Genomic DNA, 23,346 nt, shown 5'->3' with positions numbered 1-23,346 from the left:
TTATATATAGTAGTAAAGATATTTATAACTAAATTTATAAATTACTAATATTTACTTTAAGTTTTTTTTAAGAAATTAAATTACTTTAGAAAGAATTTAAATTTACTTTTGCTTTATTTAAATATACTTTTTTATATAATTCTACTAGCAAACCTTATAAATAGTATATAATAAATATTAAAGGTTATTATATTATTATAAATTCTAAAGAATTAATTAATTAAAATATTTATAGAAAAAGAAGTAGAATTAAATTTACTTAATAAGTTAATTTATAATTTATATATTTTACTACTATATTAATCTCTAGTAAGAAAGCTATATCTTTAGTATATATAAGCTTACTAGTTGCTAATTATATTACTAAAGAATTTTATTAATAAAGTAGTAAATTAATTTAATTAGTATTTCTTATATAAATAGTTTTAAAATCTCTTTATATAAAGGCTTTAAGCTTTTTATATATACTTTAGAAATACTTAAAAGCCTTTAAGCTAAAAGTTAGTATTATAATATTTAAAAGCTAATAATATTTTTATTTTATTTATTAAAAAGCTTATTAACTTAAAATAAAATATCTTTATAAAATATACTATACTAAAGAAATTATTAAATAGTCTCTTTAAGACTTTTAAGCTATTTATATAGTTTTAGTATATTAAAGTAGGAAATAATTTAGAAATAATTTAAAATTAATTTTAAAATAATTTAGAAATAATTTAGAAATAATTTAGAAATAATATAAAACTAGTTTTAATATAAATCTAAAATAATTATAGTATAAAGTTTAATTTATATATTAAGGTAGAAGAAATTTTTTCTATATAACTTTATACTTTTAAAAGATTCAACTCAGCAAAAAGCGAGTTGCTACACTTTAGCTGCGCTAGAGAGCTGCACTAGACCTAGATACAGCTGGGCGCTAACGAGATTGCACTAAAGGAAAGCTGTAGGTTTCTAGGCGTCTAGATTAACAGGAAGCTAAAGTAGAACTATTATAGAGCCTAGATAGAGAAGAAATTAGCTATATAGCAGCTTGCTCTTACTACGCTCTTAGCCTTAGCTTAGAGCAGTATATACTCTAGTAGAAGAGCTCTATATACAGCAGTAGTCTAAGGTGTTATTGCCTATAAAGTAGGTATATTTTATATGCCTACTTAGATCTAAGGCAAACTTAAAGAGGTTGCTAAACAACTTATAGTAGAGTAGTTATAGTGCCTCTAAGCTATTACTAAAGTATATAAAGCTATACCAATTCTATACTTAAAGGCAGAAGCAGTAGTTTCTTTATTAAACTTTTATCTTAACTACTTAAAGTATAAGTTTAAAGATTAATTAGAGAAGATAAGTATAGTAGGTTAAATCTAAACTACTTATAGTATAATAGTAAGAGTTCTAAAGAAAAAGAAGGGGCTTTAGTAGAAACTAAATAAAAAAGACTAATAGTAAATATAAGCTTAGAGCCTAGCTAGAGCTGCTAAGGCTATAATGCAGCAAGAATAGTAATAGTAATAAAATAACTAGCATTAAAATATAAAGCTAGCCTGCTAATAGTATAGCTAGAAGGTAATAGAGAATATACCTCTGCTAAGTACACTAAAATAGACAACCTATCTATATAAGAGCCTATATAAGTATAAGACTACTATGTTAATCTAGCTATAAATAGGCAAGATAAAGCTAAATAAGTTTCTTTACTATAAGTAGGTACTTAGCATAAAGTTGCCTCTATATTAGTGTAGAACTAAGAAGAAAGATATATACTATATTATCTTATTATACTTACTTTATATAGATATAAGACTACTAAATTAGCTGTAGAATAATAAAGAGGTTAAATAAGCTCTAGCCTGCCTTAAGCTAGTAGTAAGGCTAACTTAGTAGTTTATTAATATAGACTAGATAACTTACTACTAATTAGCAGCAAAACTAGCTAAGAAGTAGAAGGTAAGACTGCTTAACTAAATACTAAAGGTAGAATTATAGTAATACTAGCTAAATGCTAGCTTGCTAATATAGTAATAGTTGTCAGCGGCAGATACTGCCTACTATAAAAAACACCTATAAAAATAAGGGAAACAACTGCAGCACACAAATTGTCTACAAGGAACGTTTGCATGCATTTTGTATGCAAGGATTTAATATGCTTTATGCCTACATTCCTTTGCACATATAAATAAGGTTAAGAGAGGAATGCTGGCTGGAATTTAACAAAAACACTAATAAGCCATAAAGGCTAATCTACTCTATAGCAGGAAAGCAGCCACAAGAGTTATTTTAAGCCTCTAACTAAGGTTAAGGTTATTTTAAGCCACTATCTATGCCTAATCCGGCAGCCCTACTATAGGATTTACCTATAAATAACCCTCCTTCCCCCTAACTAGATAGAAAGGAAATTAAGCCTCTACAACTACACTCTTTAATACATACTATTACATACAATTTTATACTATATCTAAAGTTACTTCTATTATACCTTAAGAATCCCTATTATCTTATGCTTAGTAATTAACTAGATTACATAAGCTCTATCTATTATATCTATTATATTATAAAGGGTCCCTTAATTGGCCGACAATAGTAAGGTTAAAGAATTATTAAATTTATTAAAGCAAAAGGTATATTAAACCTATAGTATAAGCAATAAATAATACTACTAAGCTTAGCTCTAAGCTAGCCTGCCTCTACTTATCCCCTCTCTCTTCCCTCTAGACTTAACAACTAACTCTAAGTTAACTAGCAACTCTCCCTCCTCTAAGCCTGCTTCTGCGCTCTAGAGTTGCTGCTATACCTGCCTACAGCTGCCTTAGAGCTACTTATATACTGCTTTTTATTAAGCTCTACTATAAAGCTGCGCTTATCTAGAGCTATAAGTAAAGCCTCTATTTTAGCTATATAGCTAGTATACTTATTTAGAATTTAGACTAACTCTACTATAAATATAGCTATAGTAGTAATTAATACTATAATCTCCTCTAACTAACTTAGAATCTCCTTATAGTAGTTTATACTATTATTTAATTCTCTAGCTAGTATTAAGCTAGACTAAGCCTACTTCTTCTCTTTCTAATTATTAGCCTTCTTTAAGGCCTTAAGATTCTTAAAAAATTAAGAAGTAAACTAAGATAGAGAGTTAGTAATACTAAGCTAAAAATAGAGCAAACTATTTATAGTAATATAGAAAGGCATCTTCTTAGCTATAGCTTCTAGCTTCTTCTAGAGGCATAGAAAAATAAAATATATCTTTAATATTATATTATACTATAGTCTAGTTAAAGCTAGAGAAGAGGTAGAGATAGAATAACTTATAGAAATATAATAATTATTATAAATATAATAGTTAAAGCATAATATAGTCTTTAACTTAATAATCTCTTAGTATAAATAAGCTTAGAGCTTATCTAGCTTTAAGCTAGTAGCAGTAGCAGCAGCAGAGATCTAAGCAATATAAGAGATATATATAACTTTATAGATAGAACTAAGCTATATATAAAGTTAAAGCTAAAATAAAGGTAGAATTAGAGATATATACTAACTTACTAGCAACTTTTTAGAACTAAGACTTAGTTATTATTTTGCCTTTAAAAGCACTAGAAGTCTTATAGTAGTTAGCTATTAAGCAGAGATTAAGCTAGTACTAGCTTAAACTTACTATAACTTTCTCTATATTAGTAAACTAAGAGGAGAATATAGTAATAGCTGCTAAAAAAATTAGCAACTCTCTAGATTTAAAGCTAGTATAGAATAAATATAAAGTATATATATATAGATAATAAGTTCTAATAAAGTTTAAAGATAATAATAATAGCAATAATAGTTTAGCAAGAAGTTAGCTAGAATTTAAGTAGAGACTAGCTTAAGCTTAGTAGAGCAGTAAGTAGAGCTAGTTTATTAGTAAGATTTAGTATATATTAAGAGCAAGAAGTTAAAAGAGAAAGAAAAAAGAGAAGGAAGTTAAGAGGAGTCTAGCCGGCTTTATATTTAATAAAAGCTTAAGTTTAGTATAGCAGCTATACTAGCTGTAGCTAGCTGTAAAGCTAGGAGGTAATTTATATATAAAACAAAAGTAAGGTAAATCTAAATATACAAGCTGTTACAGCTAAATACTAGATATTTATACTAGCAGCTATATAATAGTATAGAACTAAGCTAGCCTACTTCTAAGAGAGCAATAAATAATATACTGCACTAAGATAGTCTGCGTCTTTAGAGAGCAAGAACAATTAAGAACTAATAGATAGAATAGAAAATTAAGTAGGTATAAAATAGCTCTAGTATAAAGCTAGAGTTAAGCTATAGCTAGCTGTAAAGCTAAGAGGTAATTTATATATAAAATAAAAGTAAGGTAAATCTAACTATACAAGCTATTACAGCTAAATACTAGATATTTATACTAGTAGCTATATAATAGCATAGAACTAGGCTAGCCTACTTCTAAGAGAGTAATAAATAATATACTATACTAAGATAGTCTGCATTTCTAGAGAGCTAGAATAATTAGGGACTAATAGATAGAATAGGAAATTAAGTAGGCATAAAATAGCTCTAGTATAAAGCTAGAGTTAAGCTATAGCTAGCTGTAAAAGCTAAGAGGTAATTTAAATTTATATATAAAATAGAAGTAAGGTAAATCTAACTATATAAGCTATTATAGCTAAATACTAAATATTTACGCTAGTAGTTATATATTAGCTTAGAGCTAGACTAGCCTACCTTTAAGATAGTAATAAATAATATACTATATAGAGATAGATTGTATCCCTAGTAAGAGAGAATAACTAGAGGCTAGAGAATATAGCAAGAGAATAGGCAGAAGCAGTATAGCTCTAGCGTAGAGCTAGAAGTAGGCTTAATTTTTAGGGGTTATTAGCCCCTCTAGAATACAGCTAGTAAAGCTAGCAATACTTATATACGCACAGAAGGCAGGCAGATTCTAGCTAGCATAGAGCTAGAGCTGCTCTAGAGAGTAAAAACAGAAGTAGGCAGAGTTTTTCTTTCTATTAAAGAGTTTTCTAGGCCTAATATAAAAAGAAGATGTACTAGTTATATAGCTTTATAGCTATCTAGGGTATTTAATATATACTTTTAAAAAATCTAAAAATTAGAAAATCAGAAAATTATAGTAGCAGCGTTTGCAGATGCAAGCTAATGTGCGACCGTAACAGGGCGCTTGGCAAGGCTGCAGGCAGGCGCGGGCAGGCGCGGTGTGCTGTGGACCCTTCCAAATTAGGCACAAGGCACAGGGTGGCCACGCCCGTTTTTTGGTCCGACACAAATCGACCCCCAACGCCCACTACTTGGAGAAACAGCAAAACATGGCCGGGTCGGACTGGTCCTTGTACGCATCCTGGACAATCTTCCTCTCTTGCCTGCCCAGCTCTCGACATTCCATCGGAATCGGTGTCAATTGAACCATCGTCGTCGGTCACGGAAGAGGCGAGTTCTGACCCGTTCCCGACAAGGGCCAGGTGCTCATTGTTACTACAGGATCACGCTCAAGAGTCAAGACCAACCACAAGGGCCGTAGCAGCGAGATGGAAGAATCGAAGACATCCACACGAGACTTGGAGAGTGCAGATGAATGAGAGATGTAATCTACGAATCCATGCAGACAGAAAATCCATGGCAGCATGACGTGACGAGCCGCACCAGCCTCTCACCTGGTTCAACAAAATTGCTAGGGGATAAATAGCAGTCTCCGTTATTTGGAGCCATCTAGCTGGCGCTTGAGTACATTAGTGAGCTTGGCAACCTGCTGGAGCAGCAGAATCGACGACGCCAATAAGGGGAAGCAGCCTTCCCAGCCTATAGCCTCTCCAATGCTGCCCATGTACTCCTCCAGGGACTGGGGTAAATCGAGCTTGGAGATATGGGTGCTAGCCGTGAACTTGTCCAACTTGCGCTCATGATTCTTGCTTTTCTGGAACAAGCTGCCCTCCGGCAACGACATCTTTCATCGCCTTGAAAGCATTGTGAAAGTGCTGCCATAGCCTTACTTGCTCTTGTGGGTTCTGCTGGGAGTGTCTAGTTGAGCGGTATCTTGAGTCAGCCTAGGACCTGTAGCTATTCGATGCCTCTGACTGCAATGCTACCCTTGTTCGATACAAGCATATTTGGTGTGGCATGAACAGCATAGACGACACCGTTAAAGCCCGCCGTCCCCTTGGAGGCCTTTTCGACCGCGTCCTTGCTGCAACCCCCCAAAACTAACAAGTCTAGAGATGCTCGCTCGCAATCCGGCTGGCTTCCTGCCGAAGCATCTGGGGTAATTGTAAGTTATTTCGCATTTCATTTGAGGCGTGAGCTGGGGTTGCCAAGTTGCGAAGCATTGGCGAGGTTTGCATGCCTCCTGTCTAACCATTTCCGCCATCTCCAAGACCAGATTCGTTGTCTTCCATCTTCTTGATGAGGAGGGTACAGTTGAGCCCCTCGAATTTCCTCTCTCAAACATTTTACTTCGTCTGACGATATGCCGGCAGCTTAGCCGCAGCCGAGATTTTGCCGTTTTTGTGCGACTGTTTCATGACCACGCCACGCCCCGGATCCTGGAGAGACTCTGGCAACAATCAATCCTCGATCGTCCCAGAGAACTGTCAGTGTTGGCATTGATTCTGCTGTCAGAATAAAGTTGCATACCCTCGTGAGCTCTGGGTTGCGCCCGCGGACGCTCAGGACGGAAGCAAGCGTCTCTGTCAAGGCTGTCCAAGAGATCTTGGAGCATCTGCTCATAGTCCGGGCAGAGTTTGTTGAATTTGCCCCGGGGTCAGACAAGGGATGTACTGCGGGTCGCTTGCGATGATAGACAAAAGGCGTGACAGTTACTCAAGAAGCGTCTAATTCCAGCCATAACGAGGCCATAATCTATGCCTTCAGTCAAGGAACAGCCCCAATTTTCAACAACGCTCACAGCTGTTGCTAAACGTGGCGTGTCGACCTGGCAGACAATGCATCACTAACGAGCAAAATATGTGGTTTTTCCACACCGTGTCTACCATGGCAACGTGTGCAAGTACGAGCGAGAGCCGGAGCCAGCGAGCTAGACAAGGGGCAGTCTGAAGAGCAGGCTGCTCGTGGCCATGGAAAATGTCGAAGAGTTGGCAAGTAAATACAAGTGATAATGGAGGCACGGGGGTGACATGGCCGTGCCAATCAACTCGAACATCTTGTCCCAGTTTGCAGGAACCCTGTCGGCAACGTTCCCATCATCAATCGACAACGATGTCAAAGGCGCCAAATGCCGAGTGCTCGTCATGTAAAAGAGACATTGTGCGCTTCATATCACCATCCCCCACGAGCATGGCTATGGCTTGATCCGAGACGAGTGGTCTACTGAGTGCTCTATTCTACCTTGACACATGCACTTGGTCACTGACGTGGCCGTGGCGTTTCCGACACACGATGGCCGAACGGGGTTGGCGGAAGCTGTGTCGGAGTCTCGCGGTGTTGATGATGGCAATGAAGAGAATGCTTGACGGTTGTCTCTGAGCCTGAGCATTATCAGCAGCGCCGACCAACTACTGTGGTCCGTCCTGCCAGGACAGAGACAGCAAGACACGACCAGGTCACCAGGCATTGGTGCAAAAGGCGGCCGACATTGCAATGTTGTCCGCCAGACGGACGGAGATGGGCGCCGTTGGCAAAGACATGCTCCTCACCATGGACCAGGCCAGCTCTAGCGCATCCACCGACACGGGCAGCGTCTCGCGTCCTGTGGCCAGTTTGCAGGCACGGCGGCATCGTGATCCCCGCCGAGCCCGACGTTGCCTTGCAGAATCCACGGTTCGCCGCCGGCAGCGGCACGGACGAGGCTATGCAGCGGCGACACAGGCAGCAGAGGGCATGGCCATGCTAAGCTTGAGGCGGCTTCTGTACAGTCAAGTTGCTGCCGGAGCGCGTCTTTTCTTCGCAAACAAGGACGAGGAGTGGGTTGCCGAGAAGACGCGATATGCAGCACCAAGTCCCAAGCAGAAATCCGCTTCCTACCAGCAACTGGGCAGCAAGGACTAAGGAGTAGCAGCGACTCCAGCCGCCCCTGTCCCGACACACACCAACGCTCTCCGTCAGGGAATGGTTGCACCGGGGGCCAGAGGAGCAGATATGTGACTGGCCGAGACATGGTGCCACGGCTTTTTCGGGCTGGCCGAAGGCTCCGCAAGCAAGCCTCACGCCAGCACCCTCCGTGTCAGTCGGTCAGTGTCACTGTCATCCAAGGCAATGTGCGAGGACAGATGCGCCATTTTCGAGATGGCGGCCGTGCCAGCATTGTCGTAGTGTATGCGGTGGGAGAGCGTCGTTGACCTTTGCCCTTGACCTTGGGGACGAGGAGGCTCGGCATGGTTGGTCCCGTAGCCTCGCCCGCAAGGTCGAATTTTGATGCCACGGCGGGTCCCAACGCGAACGAGGGCGCTGGGCCGTTTATTTTTGGAAAGCCACTCCGTACGGAGTCCTTGATGGCTAGTGCTACTCTGTAGCCCGGCCGAACCTGTGTGTGTGGTGTGTGGTGGTTGGGGTTGGTCGAGACTCAAGAGGCATGACGGGGTCAAGGGGGGGCCTCCCGATCCGGCGGGTAAAGCATTACCTGTTGCGACACAATCCCCATTGTTGCAGAAACCCAGAGGTCGTCTCCTGGCCCGGCGAGACCGTGACGGGAAGACAGTCGCGCCGCTGGTTGTCGATCCCAACCCAAGACGCCCACAAGGCCGCCGGTCCAACGGTCAGCGTCCTGCCGAACAGTACTGGATCAAGAGGAGCGAGCGATCCCACTAGAACTGGAACTAAGGAAAAAAAAGGCGCGGCCGGGCTGTTGATGGCCTAGGATGGGCCCTGTCCGCGAGGGAGAGAGGCGGCGGCCGCAAAGGCACGGCTCAAGAGCCAACAAGCAATTCCGCCGCGCTGGTGAAGCACATGGAACAGATTGAGGGCGTCGATTGTATTGATTACGTTGGCCGCTCTCACACATTCAAGGACAAGCGGGCTGGCCTCTGGCTTGGAGATGCCAAATGCCAGGTGCCAGATACGACGTCGAGGACTCGGTACCATACAACCCCGTCTTTTGCGCACACGTGGCTGACATGGCCATTTTCCATTTCCCATGTCCAGTTTTCCAATTTTCTCTCCTCTCTCCGGCTCCTCTTCCGCCGCTTCCTTCTCTGCCTCGCCCGTTTAACTGGTGGCAAGACGACGCCGGACGCTCAGCCAGTCCTCTCGTCGGGACGCTGCATTCCACCCATGCTCGAAGCGAAGCTTGAAACTGCATTGTAGTGTCGAAGCCTCGCCAAGCATGTCGTCCAAGTCGGAGCCTGCGAACTGCCCTGCATCCCCAGAACCGGGTGCCGCCAAGGAGGCTGTGCCAGCGGCACCATCGCCGCAACAGGCAACGCTGGCTGCGACGGACGACAGAGTCTCGGATGCGGCGCTGCCGCCGCCTCATCACCACCATGATGATGATGATGATCATCACCATCCGCAGCAGCAGCAGCAGCCGCCCGTCAGGCTCGTCAGGCAAAAGGACGGACAATGGGGGCTCGCCAGGGACGGCAGGCTCGTCAACAACCTCTCGCGGGTCGTCGGCTTCATGGAGCTCGCCAACGCCGGCGACTTTGCCGCCAACGTGTGGAACGAGATCCCCGTCCCCGTCTACGCCGTCGTCTTCATGGCCGTCGGGGGCACCGTGGCCGGGGTCCTGTCCATCTTCGCCTTCCGGGACGCCAGGCGCGCGTGCTGCAACGTCCGCTACTTGCGGCGGCAGAGACGGCGGCTCCTCGAGGAGAAGAAGCTGCTCGCGGCGAGGTGCGAATCGACCCTGGAGACGGACGTCGTCCTGGCCATCAACTTTCGTGAGCTCGGCACCGAGCTGGTCACGCGCTGGATCATGGACCTTCTCATGGGCTTCGGCGCCGTCCTGATATGCGCCGGCACCTACATGGCCATCGGCGGCGCGAACCCGTCCGCCTATCTCGCCTCCAACCTGCTCTCCGGCTACGTCGGCAACACGCCCATCGCCGTCTTTGGCCTGTGCAACTCGTCGTGGGCCGCCTTCATCTTCACCAAGGCCCAGCGCCATGTCAGCGCCTCCCGGCGCCTGCTCGGCTCCTGCACCGCGACCGCCCTCATCAAGCGGAGAGCTCGCAAAGTCCAGGCCTTTTCCGTCATCAACGGCACCGCTACCATTCTCGGCGGCGTCGGCTCCATCATCACCGCCACGCGCTGGTGGGGATATGTCATCCTCATCCCCGTCATCATATCCTCCGTCTTCTGCAACATCTGGTGGCGAAACGTGATTGGATACACACGATCCGAGGGCCACCCGGCCATGGTCCGGGACGAACTCGTCTACGCGCTCGATTCCGCCGCCGTCTGCGAGGTCAAGGCCCTCGAGGACGCCGAAGCGCCTCCGGCCTGGTGTTCCGAGCTGCCGAGCAGCTCGCTGGACGAGATGCTTCGATTCCTGGCTCGCCACTCGCTCTTTCACCAATACTGCGCCGCCATCACGGCCAACCCACAGGTCTGCCAGGCACTCGGGGGGGACGCAGCCGACCAGGACGAGCTCTCCATCAGCCCCGAGCGTCTCCTGGCCCTTCCCGCCGACCTCCACCCAGTCCTCCTACACCACGCCGACAAGATGGCTCGCCAGGCAGGGCCTGATCACTTCAGGAACAGAGAGCGATATCTCGCGGAAATCCTGGGCACGTACTGCACCTTGGCGGTCCACCACGACGTGATGGACGACACCGACAGCGCTGAGCGCCGGGAGAAGGCTGCGGAACCCATGTAGAAGAATCCGCTCCAGTCCGATACGACCGGCTCGTTTGACAATCCCTTTCTTGCTCATAATTTTGTTGTCGGGCCACTACTTTTTCAGCATACACGCCGTTCCATCTGCATCCTGTTTTGTACTAGAGAGCGATATAGGTTCATACATGACGTAATATTGGGTAATAGAAGCATTGGGTTGTGTGCGACAGTCTTTCCGCATGTCCCTGCAAGTTGTTCAATGTGAAATTGTCAAGGTCCAACATGCCGGATGGGGGACGGTGCGTTGTGCGGTTCATGGATGGTGCTCTTGGAGTCGGGCGCCAGCACCGACAGTAGCAATGGTGGTTTGAAGCCATTCCGAGTGGATGGCTCTACGTATTTCCAACGGGCTGGATAGGCACGTGGTGGTGTCACTCTACAAGTATAGATTTGCTGAGTCGAGATGATGCAGACGGCGGTGGGTTTGGCTCGTGTTTTCGGTCTTCACGATTGCTCTAATTCTTGCTTTGCTCTACGTTGCGAAGCGGCCAAAGGACAAACTGTGTTCCAGGATTTGACAGTTATAGAAGTCGTAAAGAGCACGAGACACGGGAATCATGGCGAAAAAAAGAAGAAGGCGGGAACTGAACCTGCCCGTTGTCAACTCGACGACTCGTCCGTCCGCCGTCGACGACCATGGTCTTGGACGACCAAAAAGGAAAGTGGCTCTCGCCGGGAATTGAACCCGGGTCTCTCAAGCGTGACAAGCTTGCATACTGACCACTATACTACGGAAGATGAACGGCTTTGAACCGTCGTAGTAACTTGCGAGAGACGAGGGCTTATCATGGTATATAGAGGGTATACACCATAAGGAAAAACCCAACTGGTCACCCATGATCATGTACGTTTTCCACATCTCGACCGGCGACACAAGTTTCTAGTGATGCAAATTCACGAGTGCATCTTTTTCTTGGAAATTAAAGCCTGGCTGGACCCCGAATATGCCATGGCTAGATATTCTCCCCCGAAGAACCTCTTTGCCGACCGGAAACGACTATGAAAACCTGGCCGCGGCCGCTGCCATGCACACAAAAAACACAAAAATCCAGGATGCAGCCAGGATGCTGCCCTCCGCGTCCGCGCCCACCTACCAAACAGTCAGACCTGGAAGCAAGCCCAAAGGATTCACTGAAGAAGGGAATGACGGCCCAGTTCATCTACAGCTTGGGCTGCGTGCCCTCCGTCTTGTGCCGGTCCCTGAGCTGCCGTCTCAAGATCTTGCCCGAGGGGCTGCGAGGCACCTCGTCGACGAAAACGACGCCACCCCTGAGCTGCTTGTGCCTCGAAACCTGGCTCTTGACATGATCCTTCAGCTCGTCCTCGGTAATCTTGCCCCGTGCAGCTGGCGCCACAACAACATATGCTCTCGGCAACTCGTCCCCGTCGTGCGCAACGCCGACCACCGCGGCGTCCACGACGGCCGGGTGCGCAATGAGAATGCCCTCCAGCTCGGCGGGAGCGACTTGCAGGCCCTTGTATTTGATGAGTTCCTAGGAGCGCGCCGTCAGCATGGTTCTGGTCGATTCTCGAGCCCCGCGTGCGCTCGCGACTGGGCGGGCGGACCTTTTTCCTGTCGACAATGTACAGCTGGTGCTCCTCCACGCGGAGGATGTCGCCCGTCTTGAACCAGCCGTCGGCGCTGAAGGAGGACTTGTTGGCCTCGGCGTTGTTGTGGTAGCCCTTTGTTATGACGGGGCCCTTGAGCCAGGCTTCCCCGGCCTCGCCTGGCTTGACGTCGTTTTCGTCCTCGTCCACCAGCCTATGCAACCGAGGTCGTCACGTCAGCCGTCTCGCCGTGTCGACAAGCCAAGCTCTCCTGGAGACGCATTCAGAAGCTCCCCTCCTCCCCCTCTTCTTCGTCCCTCCGAGGACTCACTCACCGTAGGGTAATGTTGGGAAGCAGGTACCCCAGGGCGCTGTTGGTCGGCGACCTGTCGGGGGCCAGGTTCGTCACCGTCCCCGTCGATTCGCTCATGCCCCAAATCTGGGCCAAGTACGCGTCGCTCGGCAGCTTCCTGCTCGCAGCCTCTTGGGTCTCGCCGTTGAGCGGCGCCGCGCCGCTGACTGCATACCGGAGGTGCTTCAGCTGGTCCTTGACGGCTGGGTGCTTCGCAATGGCCATGTAGATTGGCGGCACGCTGAACAAGTGCGTGATGCGCAGCTCCGCGCAGTACCTGATGAAGTCGTCAAAGTTGAACTTGGGCATCCAGTAGACGCAGCTGCCCTCGTAGAAGGGGCTGACAAAATAGCCCTGCACGCCGGCGATGTGGGCGGCCGGGAGATGGCCGAGGGTGCGGCCCTCGAACGGCCGGCCCTCCTTTTCCCACTGCTCGAACACGGGGCGGTTCTGGGTCGAGGGCAGCACGGCTTCCGCGACCATGTTTGTGTGCGAGACTCGGACGCCTGCACGAGAAGCATGTTAACGCGCTGAACGCGGCGCCCCGTGGGAGACGTGGGAGAGGGCCCCGTCTGTGCCCGGACACGGGATACCTTTGGGCAGACCCGTCGTTCCGGAAGAGTACAGTATGCAGATGGTGCGGTGTTCCAGCTCTTCCGGGTCCGTTATCCTCGGCCACTCGAGGCCCTGTCTGAAGTCGCACGCGGCCGAGCCGTCGGCGCTGCGGAGCTCAAGACGTGGGTGTGACTTGAGGACGAGCACGTTGCGCAGGGGAAGCCCGGCGGCTCCGGCGGCTGCCTCGGCGAGAGGGCGCAGGTCGTCGCTGCAGACCAGCACCCTGCCCGGCCCGTCGTTGATCTGCCCGGCCAGGTCTGCGGGCGTGCTGGCCGAGGACGCGGCAGAGTAGATGCCCTCGGCGCCGATGACGCCCCAGAACACGCAGGGCAGCGCGCTCTGGCCAGTCGACACGGAGACGACGACGTCTTGGCCGGGTCCGGAGCTTCCCACGCCGTAGGTGTGCCGGAGGAAATGGGCGAATTGCCTGGTCAGGTCGCGGGCTGCCGACTTGGTAATGACGTGAGCGGCATCATGCGCCTCGGCGTGCAAGGGCGTGTCTTCCTCTGCTCGGCACGTCGGGTGCTCTGGTGGTGCGCGTCAGCTGGTCCGCCTGCCCGCCCATCGTGTAGGGCCATGGAGCGCCGAGGCCTGGCGACGTTACCAAAGAGAAAGGTCAAGAGGTCGACGTTGGGCACGGCGGCGACGTTTCCGCTGTTGTAAATCATGGCGCTGGCGCTCAGGGGGTCAGGAGGCTCGGCGGACAAGAGGACGAGAGGACAAGAGGACGAGCAGCGAGGACTCGCGGAACTGGACTTCGTACTTTATAGCGGGAACCAGTCGTATCAGGGGCTGGAAAAGGAATGGCTGGACCAAATGAGGCACTGGGCGCAGATGGAGATGGACATGGCCGAAGCCTCGGCCTGGCAACCACACGTCTTCCCTCCCCATCACCAAGTCGCCTCTGACCTCTCTACCCCGCAAAGGAAGCCGGGCCGGGAGACGGGACGCCATCGGGGTTGCTCATTGGGCATTGGTCCAATACATAACGCCAACCAGGGTCATCAACTTGTTGTGGTTGGGAGTCCAACGTTCCGCAAGTCCAAGTTGCCACCCAGAGGCGCTAACAGCCGGGCCAAGAGCGGGGTGTGAACGGGAACAAGACCGGGCTCTACGGAGTACAGGTTGGACGATTGACGGGCCCGTGGAACGACGCATGGTGCGAGTTACCCCGGATCGGGTGAGGCTCCTTCACAGACAATCACGGACACAAGTTACGAACGAGGCGCCGGTAGACGGCAAAAGGCCCGAGGGCACGGCTCGCGAAACCACCAATAGACCAATAGACGCAGTGTTCCTCGTCGAGCCGGGTTGCATTTGTGTAACCGTCACGCTGGGTCCTTGAAGAGAGGGCTTCCAAAACGCCACCTCTCAGGCACAAGTTACAACTAGCATTGGCACACGCAATGCCGCCTGCACTCGCCGTCCTACCAAGCCGTAACAGCAAGTTGGAGAACGAGACCTGGGGCAGAAGAGCTTTACTATCAACGCCAAAGTCCCAGCCCTCAGACGAGCCCTTGTCACGTGTATCAATTGGTGGTTTCCCAGCCCTTCGAAGTGCTTTACACGCGGTATATGATCAAGGGATGCCACGGCTTGCCTGCGTGTAACCTCGGCCAAAGTGACCAAGGCATCATGAGTCAAGGCTTCAAGCCTTGTTGGCGCAAGTCATGCGGTTGAGGCGTTTGTCTTTTGTTGACCGCAACTTCGGATTGACTTCGATGCGACGTGACGCTCGGATGGCTCAGGAGCGGATAGGGTAACAAGAACAACAACAGCAGCAACAACAGTGATGCGTCAATAAGCTGTGAAACAAACTTCATCTCTGCATTTCAAGGTTTGGCGTGACGTGCTTCTTCAAGGCCTTGGATTCTGTCGAGTCATGTTTTCCATGGTTCCGAACCACATGGAACAAGATGGCCTCCAAGCGCCATGTCTACCATGACGGATTCATGGGCGGCCAAAAGCAACGCCTTGCTTTGGCGCAACAAGATTGCATTCAAGATTCAAGCCAGCCGCATGACGACGCTGCGCCAAGACCGAAAGCCGAGGGGTTGGTGGTTTCTTCATCAGCTGAAGCGATGAGGCAGAGACGACAGGAAATGCGGCGGATCACGTATTATGTATTATTCCCGTGCTTTATTGCTCTCGTCCGGTCTCCACCAAGCGCCAATCCATGTCAGGTCGAAGAAAAACAGACTCCAGCTAGACAAGTTTCCGACACGGGCCAACCGCCGGCGGGCACTCTCTCGCTGCTACTGCCTACTACTCGGACAAAAGGGATACATCGTGAGAGGCGGAAACGCCGCAGCTCGCCGTCACACGGAGCGGTTACACCTTTTCACGGGTCAGAACAGACCCTCTCAACGGCTCCAGAAGCATGATGCCGAGTGGGTGCATCATGGTGCTCCTGTTCTGCCACGTTTGTGAGCTGGCACAAAGAAATGCGTGTGTATGCGTCGAGGTATATATATTGCTCGACGCAACCCTCCTTTTCTGGCGTTCCCTAGCAAAGCACAGCAAGTTGCAAAATCAAAAGTTTCACCGCAAACCTATCTACTCGTCTGCCGAGCAGCACGATTCTACCTGTCCCCTCTGATTTTCCTACAAGTCAAATCTTATCAATATGAAGGCCTCTAGTGTTCTTGCTCTTGCCTTTCCGGACTGGCCATGGCCGCTCCTACTGGCACGTCCGGTGTGGACGTTCCCGCGGCCCAAGGGGAGGTCAAGTGCCTCAAGAAAATGATTGCTACTGTCGAGAAAGATATTGACCCAAGCATTCAGGGGCAAAAAAAACGCAACGAGCTCGCGGGACAAAGGAGTGAGCAAATGCTCAAGTTGGCGACAGGTTTGGTGAATGGCTCTGGTGGGCAAGCGCAGGGAGAGGGCAAGGAAATATTGGAACTGATCCAGCAGTCCGTCCAGGCTAGCAAGGACAAGGACCGCAGACTCCCTGAACAGGTAAGCACACGGACAAAAGTTGAACGAGTTGGGGGAGAGCTTGAAAGCTAATGCGGAAAACTACAGGAAGCCAGGTGAAAGAAGCAGATCCAAAATATCAGGAAACAAGCAGAGATCATTGAGAACGCGCTCGAGCCCTAAATTGCACGGAATATCTTGTCTTGTGCTGTTGGCTCCTGGCCATGTTGGGCCCCGTTGGATGATGAAGCCGGGTGGTTGTATAGAGTTCTCCTGTTGGGGTTTGAGCTTGTCCAGCCATACCAGTAGAGTAGAGAAATAGATTCCCGCCTCGTTGCGTTTTCCGAGCACCGGCAACAAAGACTTGTGTTTATTCTCCGTGACCAGGGGGGATGAGACTAGGCTTTGAACCACGAGACGAACTCAAATCTAGTAATCAGCTTTGGTACCAAGGTCCTCGGCCTCGACCTTGCGTCCGTGGAGGCCGAGTGAACAGTCTCGCGTAACCGTTGTTGGCCTTTGTTTGGCCACCGGCCCTGGATGTGAATTATGAAGCCCTAACCCTACTGCGAAGCCGGATCAAGAAGCATGGCGCATTCCCATGGGCCACCACCACCTTCCTTGCCAAGTTGCCAGGGCCTTTTTTTTTCTCTCTTCTCCTCTACCTCTGGTCAAACTTGGCACGGCCGTTTCCGGCTCCTCTCTGCGTCGTCACTTCGGGATTCGTCGCTCGAGATTCGTCGTTGTCCCCCAAGTACCATCCATACCCCGTCATCCGCGCACATTGAAATAGCATTTTATTGGACTCGAGTACTCTGCAGCGGCCGGTCATGGCTCTTCCTGGTCAAACCGAACAGCTCGATACAGGCCATGGCTCGACAGCCGTTCAGGCATTAATCAACCTCCTCAAGCGAACGGTCGAACCCTCCTGCGCGAACAACGAGGGCAACCATCACGGCCACCACGACATAGCCGACAAGGACGTTCTCGCAGCCATGCAGCATCTCGTGCCACACCTGCGTCACCATGGCCCCCTCTGGGCGGCCTTCCACGACGGTCAGGTACACCATCCCCTCGGCGGCGGCGCCTACGCGTTCAAACATGATATTGTTGGGCCTCTGCTTCAGGCCCTCGCCAATGATGAGCACCTCGACTTCGCCGCCCGGCCGGGGACATCAAGCCTCCCTACACGTCCCGTTGTCATCCATGTTGGGGCGCAGCCAAACAACTCGCCCCACGCGGGCACTCTGGTTGTCTTCAGCCTGGCTTTCTTGCTCGCCCGGGCGTTGCGTTTGCGGACCAGACGTGACGATCAAGCCGAGGTTGAGGCTGAGGCTGAAGTATCGGTCCAAGTCACCTTTGTCGACACAGCACCCGTCAGCAACGAAACCTGTGAGATACACCGAGTCCAGTACCAGCGCACGTACAGGGACAACCCGGCGGCCCTCGCAGTGCACATGGGCGAGTATGAGCAACTCCTTGGCCTCATGTCCGCATGGTCTGGTATCCCCTTCCGCACCAGCCGCCAGTCTGACTTCTCTGCCCACCCGGCAGTTCCGGCCTTGATGAGCTACATTGTTGGCCACCGGGACCGTCTTGCCATGCAGCTAGCACCTAAACACCAAGCATTAGCCATCCGTGCTGCCTGTCCCGTTGATGGGTGTGGCCTCGTCGAGAAACACGGCAGGCTGAACCGCTACACCGACAGCGGTGTCACTTTCGCCTGTCCGAACCACGGCGAGCACAGCATTTCATTCAATGACCCTTCAGAGGTGGTTCGACTCGAGGCAAACACGCCGACGAGGAACCTCATCCGCTCCATGACCCATGTTCTTGACCAGTCTGCCCACCACATCCGTGTCACGGGCGCAGACTACGCCGGGACGTATCAAGAGGCTTGTCTCTATCGCCCGCTCGCGGAGTGGTCTGCCAGGACTGGCCGTACAAGCATTCGGATGCCGCACATCATCTACGCTCCTCTCATTGTTGACTGGAGCGGAGCCAAGCTGTCAAAGAGCTTCTATGTCTGCAAAGGGGGCTACAGTGCCATGGAACTGTTAGGTTTGGACGGCCTATGCAGCTACACCAGACTCAAGGCCAAGCATGGACACCAAGGGCTCCGGCGCATTTGGGACGAGGTCGAGAGGTGGTTAAAACACCCTCACATGTTGTTTCGGGCATCCTACTCTGTCGAGTACTTTCGGGGAGTTTTGAACAAGGAAACCTGGGCTAGCTGAGCGCTAGGCTTGCAACCTCAACCTGTTGCGCGCCTCACGCTCTGATTATGCGTTTTGAACCAAAGGCAGCCAAGGCAGCCATTGGAACAGTGCGAGTGGAAGCTGATGCTTGACCTGTCGTCCCTTCACCGAAACCGAAACCGCGGGTGCTTTGTCTGGTTTCATCTGCAACAATAGATTTAGAGGGTTTGCTTTCTGCGCAAGTTTCTGTGTGCAAGCTCAAAAGGCGGTGCAACCTGCCTTCCAGCCCGCCAGACAGTACATACAGTCCCTCGAGGCTGTTGAATAAGAATTAGAGATTCTTCACATGCACACCCGCTGCCGTCGTTGACAGAGGACGCCGGGCTTGCTTTATCGCTTCAAGAATGCGTCATCCTTTCCCAGGATCTGCTTTACTTTGTCGTTTCGCTCATCTTCCGGTCCCCAACGGTCTAGCCACATGTCTTTCCTTACATATGACCACCCCATTGGCGCTCCCGTCCCCCATATGGTCGTCAGCTCCTGTAGAGCGATGGGTTTCACAAGCTGATAGAGCTCGACTATGGGATATCCGTACTTGGCGACTTTCTTGCCCTCATTGAAATCAGAATTTCCAATGCCAAAGGGTTCCATCGGCACGGAGCCCGGTTTATGGCGGATTGTTGGAGGAATAGCAGCGATATGACTGGTAAAAAAGGGGAGGGAGGGAACATCAGTTAAAAGCACAAAACAAGAGGCACAAGGATGGGATGAAATTCACACGTTATTGCTTGGGACCCCTTATCCTGATCCGTTCCACGGGTCTCGTAGAGCCACAGCCGCTCCACGCCATCTTTTAGACGGTAATTCCGATATTCGTGGTTCTTTTGTCCCAAGCAGATATTTTTCAGATGTTGAGGCTTGATAGCAAGCAGAACGTCTGTTACGACGCGGTCTGATGTATTATTTTTTCTCGAGGCTGCAGAGGGACGATTTGCCAAGCGCGTCCCTTTGGCGACGCCGGCAGTTGGCTGCATACCCGACGCGGATACCTCGAAATGAGAGGACAACGTGGTTTGTCTCCTGTTCGGCTGCGTCGGTTGCGTGCGTGTGGGCGCCATCTCTCACAGAGGGACAGATGCAACTGTCATGATCCAGAAGGCGCAGAGACGAGGCACTTTGCGATAGCTCGGATTCGTTTCATTCATCAGTCCTCCGTGCGTGGTGCGTGGGGTAAAAAAGAAAAAAAAAAAAAAAAAAAAGGCCCAAAGTCGTTTGGATAAAAATGCCTACCTACACCGTGCCAAAGACAAAGAAAGAAAGAGGAAAGACGCGAGAGACGCGCGTCATGTACGGAGTACCCCAGACGCGTTGCGTTGCGGGGCAAAAGCCGCGTGGGGACACACAGAGTGATGCAGTGCTTTTGCTTAGGGTTGGGGTTTCACCTCCATGATTCGAGGCTCATCTGAGACTTTTTGTCGACAACCCTCACGGACCACGGCTGGCTTCCTCACGCGCTTGGTCTGCCCAAATAAACGAGACCCGGGATTTGCACTGTCCAGACTCCGGACGCCTCTCACGTCGTCTCTAGCTTTATCTCATACGCTGTGATCAATCATCGACAGTCTACTGTCTCACGAAACACATCATCCTGGGGCTTCTCCCCAAGCCAGAGTTCATCGTCAACCCACCTTCACGCCACGCACCTACGCTCTTCACAGACACCCCAACCCGTGGTTGCCCGAATAACAAACGAAGCTTACGGCCACAAGTCCCCATCCAATAGCACGGGGGGGGGTCAGCGATGCAGATTTTACGTCGACGTCGCCCCGTAAGGCGTTTCCCGGCGCAACGTAACGACGCCGCCCTTGTTCAAGGGCTCAACTGCGACCCAACGTAATCATTGACAGGCCGGCAGTGCAAAATGGGGGCCATGAAGGGGCTTACAAGGACCCATTGGAGGTCTGAGTCGAATCGCAGCGACCGAACGTCACCCGACTGACAGGAAGACTCGAGGTATTTCTCAACATGTGCTCCTACCAGTGCTTGAAAAAAAATGCCGACAAATCCAACCGCAACCTCGACGAATTCTCTGACACGGCGATGGCTCCGCCCTCAGATCAAGGTAATGCCTTCTCACAACTCAGCACGGCATTATCCGCAGGCAGTTGCACAAAACCGCCCAGCCGCATCAGAGACGGTCCCTGTCACACATGCCGGCGTCAGCGGCTTCGCTGCGATGCCACCAAGCCCAGTTGCGACAAGTGCCTGGCACGAGGCGTGGAATGTCTGGGCTACGGCACACAAGCTATCCTCTGGGTGAAGCCCAAATTACTGGTGCAAGAGGGAAACTCGAGCGAAGCCACCGCCTGTGCAAACGCGCCAAGGCCGACGCGGAAAAGGAAGGGAAGGCCAAGATTGGTGCTCATGTCCAAGGATGGGCAAGAGGGACGAGAGCCAAGCCGAATCTTGGCGAAATCACACTTTCAAACACGCTGTGAATCGAAAGGCGTTTTTGTGAATCACTCCAATGCAATGCAAGCAAGGCAAGGCGGCAAACCGCTGTCGAGGAAGCAGCCTGTATCGCGCGAGTTAGTCCCTGCTGGTTATCACAACCACATGTTGTACCTTTCCATGCTGGAATATAGTATGTGATTGGCTACCTATTGCAGCATCACATCGCAGCCAGCGGACTAAAACTAACAACGTCGTGGGACTAGTGAACAAGTACGTCGTTTCAGACTTGGTTCTTTTTGACACGGGAGTCAACCCTCACAGAGTCGAGCTTCAGTACTGGTCGTACTTCCCGGACGTCATGATGAGCATGATCATCTCGAGCTGCCTCACGCACCAGGTTATACGGTGCCACGCAACCCAAGACAACTTCCCACTGACGTCGAGCAATGCGCGCGGCCAGCTCGTGCACGGCGCAAAACATGGAGTATCGTCGTTTCAAAACCCATCTGTTGGCGTCATATACAGGCATCACCAGCGCACGCTGAGGCAGCTCGGCGAGGACCTGAACGATGCAGATCTCCGGTATAGCGATACCGTGCTCGTGGCCGTCATTACATTGATGAGAGTAGAGGTTCGCAGCGCCCGCCGGACACAAAATAGGGTACATGACCAGCTTACGGTGCATAGATTCAACAGTCAGCCTTTGGGGCATGGCCGACCCATCTCCACGCCGCGAGAGCCATCATCGCCCAGCGTGGTGGTTTCAAATCATTCCTGCCCGAAAACGGAACGTCCATATGCGAGGCTCTGACCACCTTCATCTTGTGAGTAGCCACCCGTGCAAAGCATGGCCAAGGCGCAAAATTGACAAAGGTCAGCATGGACGTCCTGGGCGCCATATTCACACCCGGCAACATGCTCCGTGCCCGTGACGCACGGCATCAGCTTGAATACATTCCCTTTCTTGGCGCAGTTTTCAGGAACGGCGCGAATTCCGACTTTCCCTGCGCAGACCAACTACTTGAATGCATCATCCGAATCGACCATGTACGGCTGCTTGGCCAGGGTGCCATGGCAGACGCGCCCGACCTAGACACGGCGTGTTGGCAAATATTCTGCCGCATCGCATCGTTTGATCCTGCAGCCTGGGCGCAATACCAGCTGCTCGAACTCGCACCATCTCCTTTCCCCGAGGGCCGGGACAATGGAGCGGCCGGGCTCGACGCTCCCCACGCCACCATTGCAAGCATGACTGAGGATCTGGCCAGGGCGTTTCAATATGCCGTTATGCTGTACTGCATGCGAACCCTCTACATGGACCGCGGCAAGTCCATCGCAGATCTGCTCGCGTCTCCTCCCGCTGCCGCGCTTGCACTACGTGGCCAGTCTACGCGGCTTGATCCGCTGCTTCTTTGCACAAGTAAGAGGTGGCGCTGGGAAAGGCATAAGAGACGTGACCGCTGTTCTTGTGCTTGGTATGAAACTGCAAGCCGAGGGTTAGGCCGTCGTTGCGCGTCTACACTTTGGTTGGCATACCAAATGAGCCGAATGTGGGAATAGTATAAACCAATGCAATAGGAGCGCTCTCCGCGGGCCAACAACAACACCATGAAGCTCAAGTCGGTTACTTGAGCTGCCTGCGTAGCATCAATGACGTTGAATCGACTGATGTTGAACAAGGCGCATCAGAGCGAATGGTTCGGGCTCGATAAAGGCTTGGCGGGTTGCCATAGACACTGCTGGCGGCTGGATGTGGCGACCGCCGGAGGGGAACGTTGTGAAAGCAAAGACGAGGCGGAGCAAACGTCAATTGACAAATCCATCTCGCGAGATCACCCACAAAACAAAAAGACGACGTAAGACGAAATGCAGATCTCACAGAAATAGATGCGGCCATCGGGAGTCGAACCCGAGTCGGCTGAATGGAAATCAGCCATGCTGACCGTTACACCATGGCCGCTGCGACGCTAAGTCCAAGGGTAATTATGACTTGTGAACCTACATTTTGTTGTATTGACCATTCTACACATGTCATGATGCTGAGCCATTAATGATCACACCAGGGGAGTCCGTCCTATCAGCACGGCACACTTTCTTAATGATTTGTGCCTTGCAAGAGCTGTTTCTTTCTCAGACACGCTGTTGTGTAACGGTATTCAAACATGAAAGAAAAAGAGTTAATCAGCGTATGAATGAAGGTCGAGTACGGTGTCCGGGAGACGCTGGCGCCACATGCGGACTTAATGACGGCAAGAAAGGCACATGGGTATGTTGTCGGTGCTACGAGTCTGTCCGACGTTACACGACACCCCCCCGGGGACGGAGCACTGCAGGTTGCGAGTCTTTGCGACAAGTTAGACGTGGCGGACGGTGTTGCTCGCAGGTCCGAGTATATCCGCAAGCTGGTGGTGCGGCGACACGAAGTACATTGTACGTACGGAGTACTCCGTACGTAGTACTACGGAG

At 50.3% G+C, this 23,346-nt stretch overlaps 5 protein-coding genes across 5 annotated transcripts; 4 read left to right on the top strand and 1 right to left on the bottom strand.

The window, feature by feature from the left end:
* Positions 1–7,623: 7,623 nt before the first annotated feature.
* On the top strand, positions 7,624–8,007 carry MAM_04456 (uncharacterized protein; the record flags this gene model as incomplete). The annotated part of the gene is made up of 1 exon (XM_040823254.1): positions 7,624–8,007. One exon carries the CDS (start codon positions 7,624–7,626, stop codon positions 8,005–8,007), a length of 384 nt encoding a protein of 127 aa, XP_040678507.1.
* A 1,273-nt stretch (positions 8,008–9,280) lies between these two features.
* On the top strand, positions 9,281–10,774 carry MAM_04455 (uncharacterized protein; the record flags this gene model as incomplete). Its single annotated transcript, XM_040823253.1, has 1 exon — positions 9,281–10,774. One exon carries the CDS (start codon positions 9,281–9,283, stop codon positions 10,772–10,774), a length of 1,494 nt encoding a protein of 497 aa, XP_040678506.1.
* Positions 10,775–11,954: 1,180 nt separating this feature from the next.
* On the bottom strand, positions 11,955–13,977 carry MAM_04454 (AMP-dependent synthetase/ligase; the record flags this gene model as incomplete). Its single annotated transcript, XM_040823252.1, has 5 exons — positions 11,955–12,287; positions 12,361–12,556; positions 12,678–13,200; positions 13,288–13,836; positions 13,914–13,977. 5 exons carry the CDS (start codon positions 13,975–13,977, stop codon positions 11,955–11,957), a joined length of 1,665 nt encoding a protein of 554 aa, XP_040678505.1.
* Positions 13,978–15,979: 2,002 nt separating this feature from the next.
* Positions 15,980–16,348, top strand: MAM_04453 (uncharacterized protein; the record flags this gene model as incomplete). Its single annotated transcript, XM_040823251.1, has 2 exons — positions 15,980–16,270; positions 16,337–16,348. 2 exons carry the CDS (start codon positions 15,980–15,982, stop codon positions 16,346–16,348), a joined length of 303 nt encoding a protein of 100 aa, XP_040678504.1.
* A 4,610-nt stretch (positions 16,349–20,958) lies between these two features.
* Positions 20,959–22,381, top strand: MAM_04452 (uncharacterized protein; the record flags this gene model as incomplete). The annotated part of the gene is made up of 5 exons (XM_040823250.1): positions 20,959–21,070; positions 21,144–21,511; positions 21,568–21,704; positions 21,759–22,300; positions 22,371–22,381. 5 exons carry the CDS (start codon positions 20,959–20,961, stop codon positions 22,379–22,381), a joined length of 1,170 nt encoding a protein of 389 aa, XP_040678503.1.
* Between the last annotated feature and the right edge of the window lie 965 nt (positions 22,382–23,346).

The sequence above is a fragment of the Metarhizium album genome (assembly GCF_000804445.1).
Source record: "Metarhizium album ARSEF 1941 chromosome Unknown scaffold_10, whole genome shotgun sequence".
In the NCBI taxonomy this organism is placed as follows: Eukaryota; Fungi; Ascomycota; class Sordariomycetes; order Hypocreales; family Clavicipitaceae; genus Metarhizium; species Metarhizium album.
The sequence above is the reverse complement of the archived record's forward strand: the minus strand, read 5'-3'. Positions and strand labels throughout refer to the sequence as shown.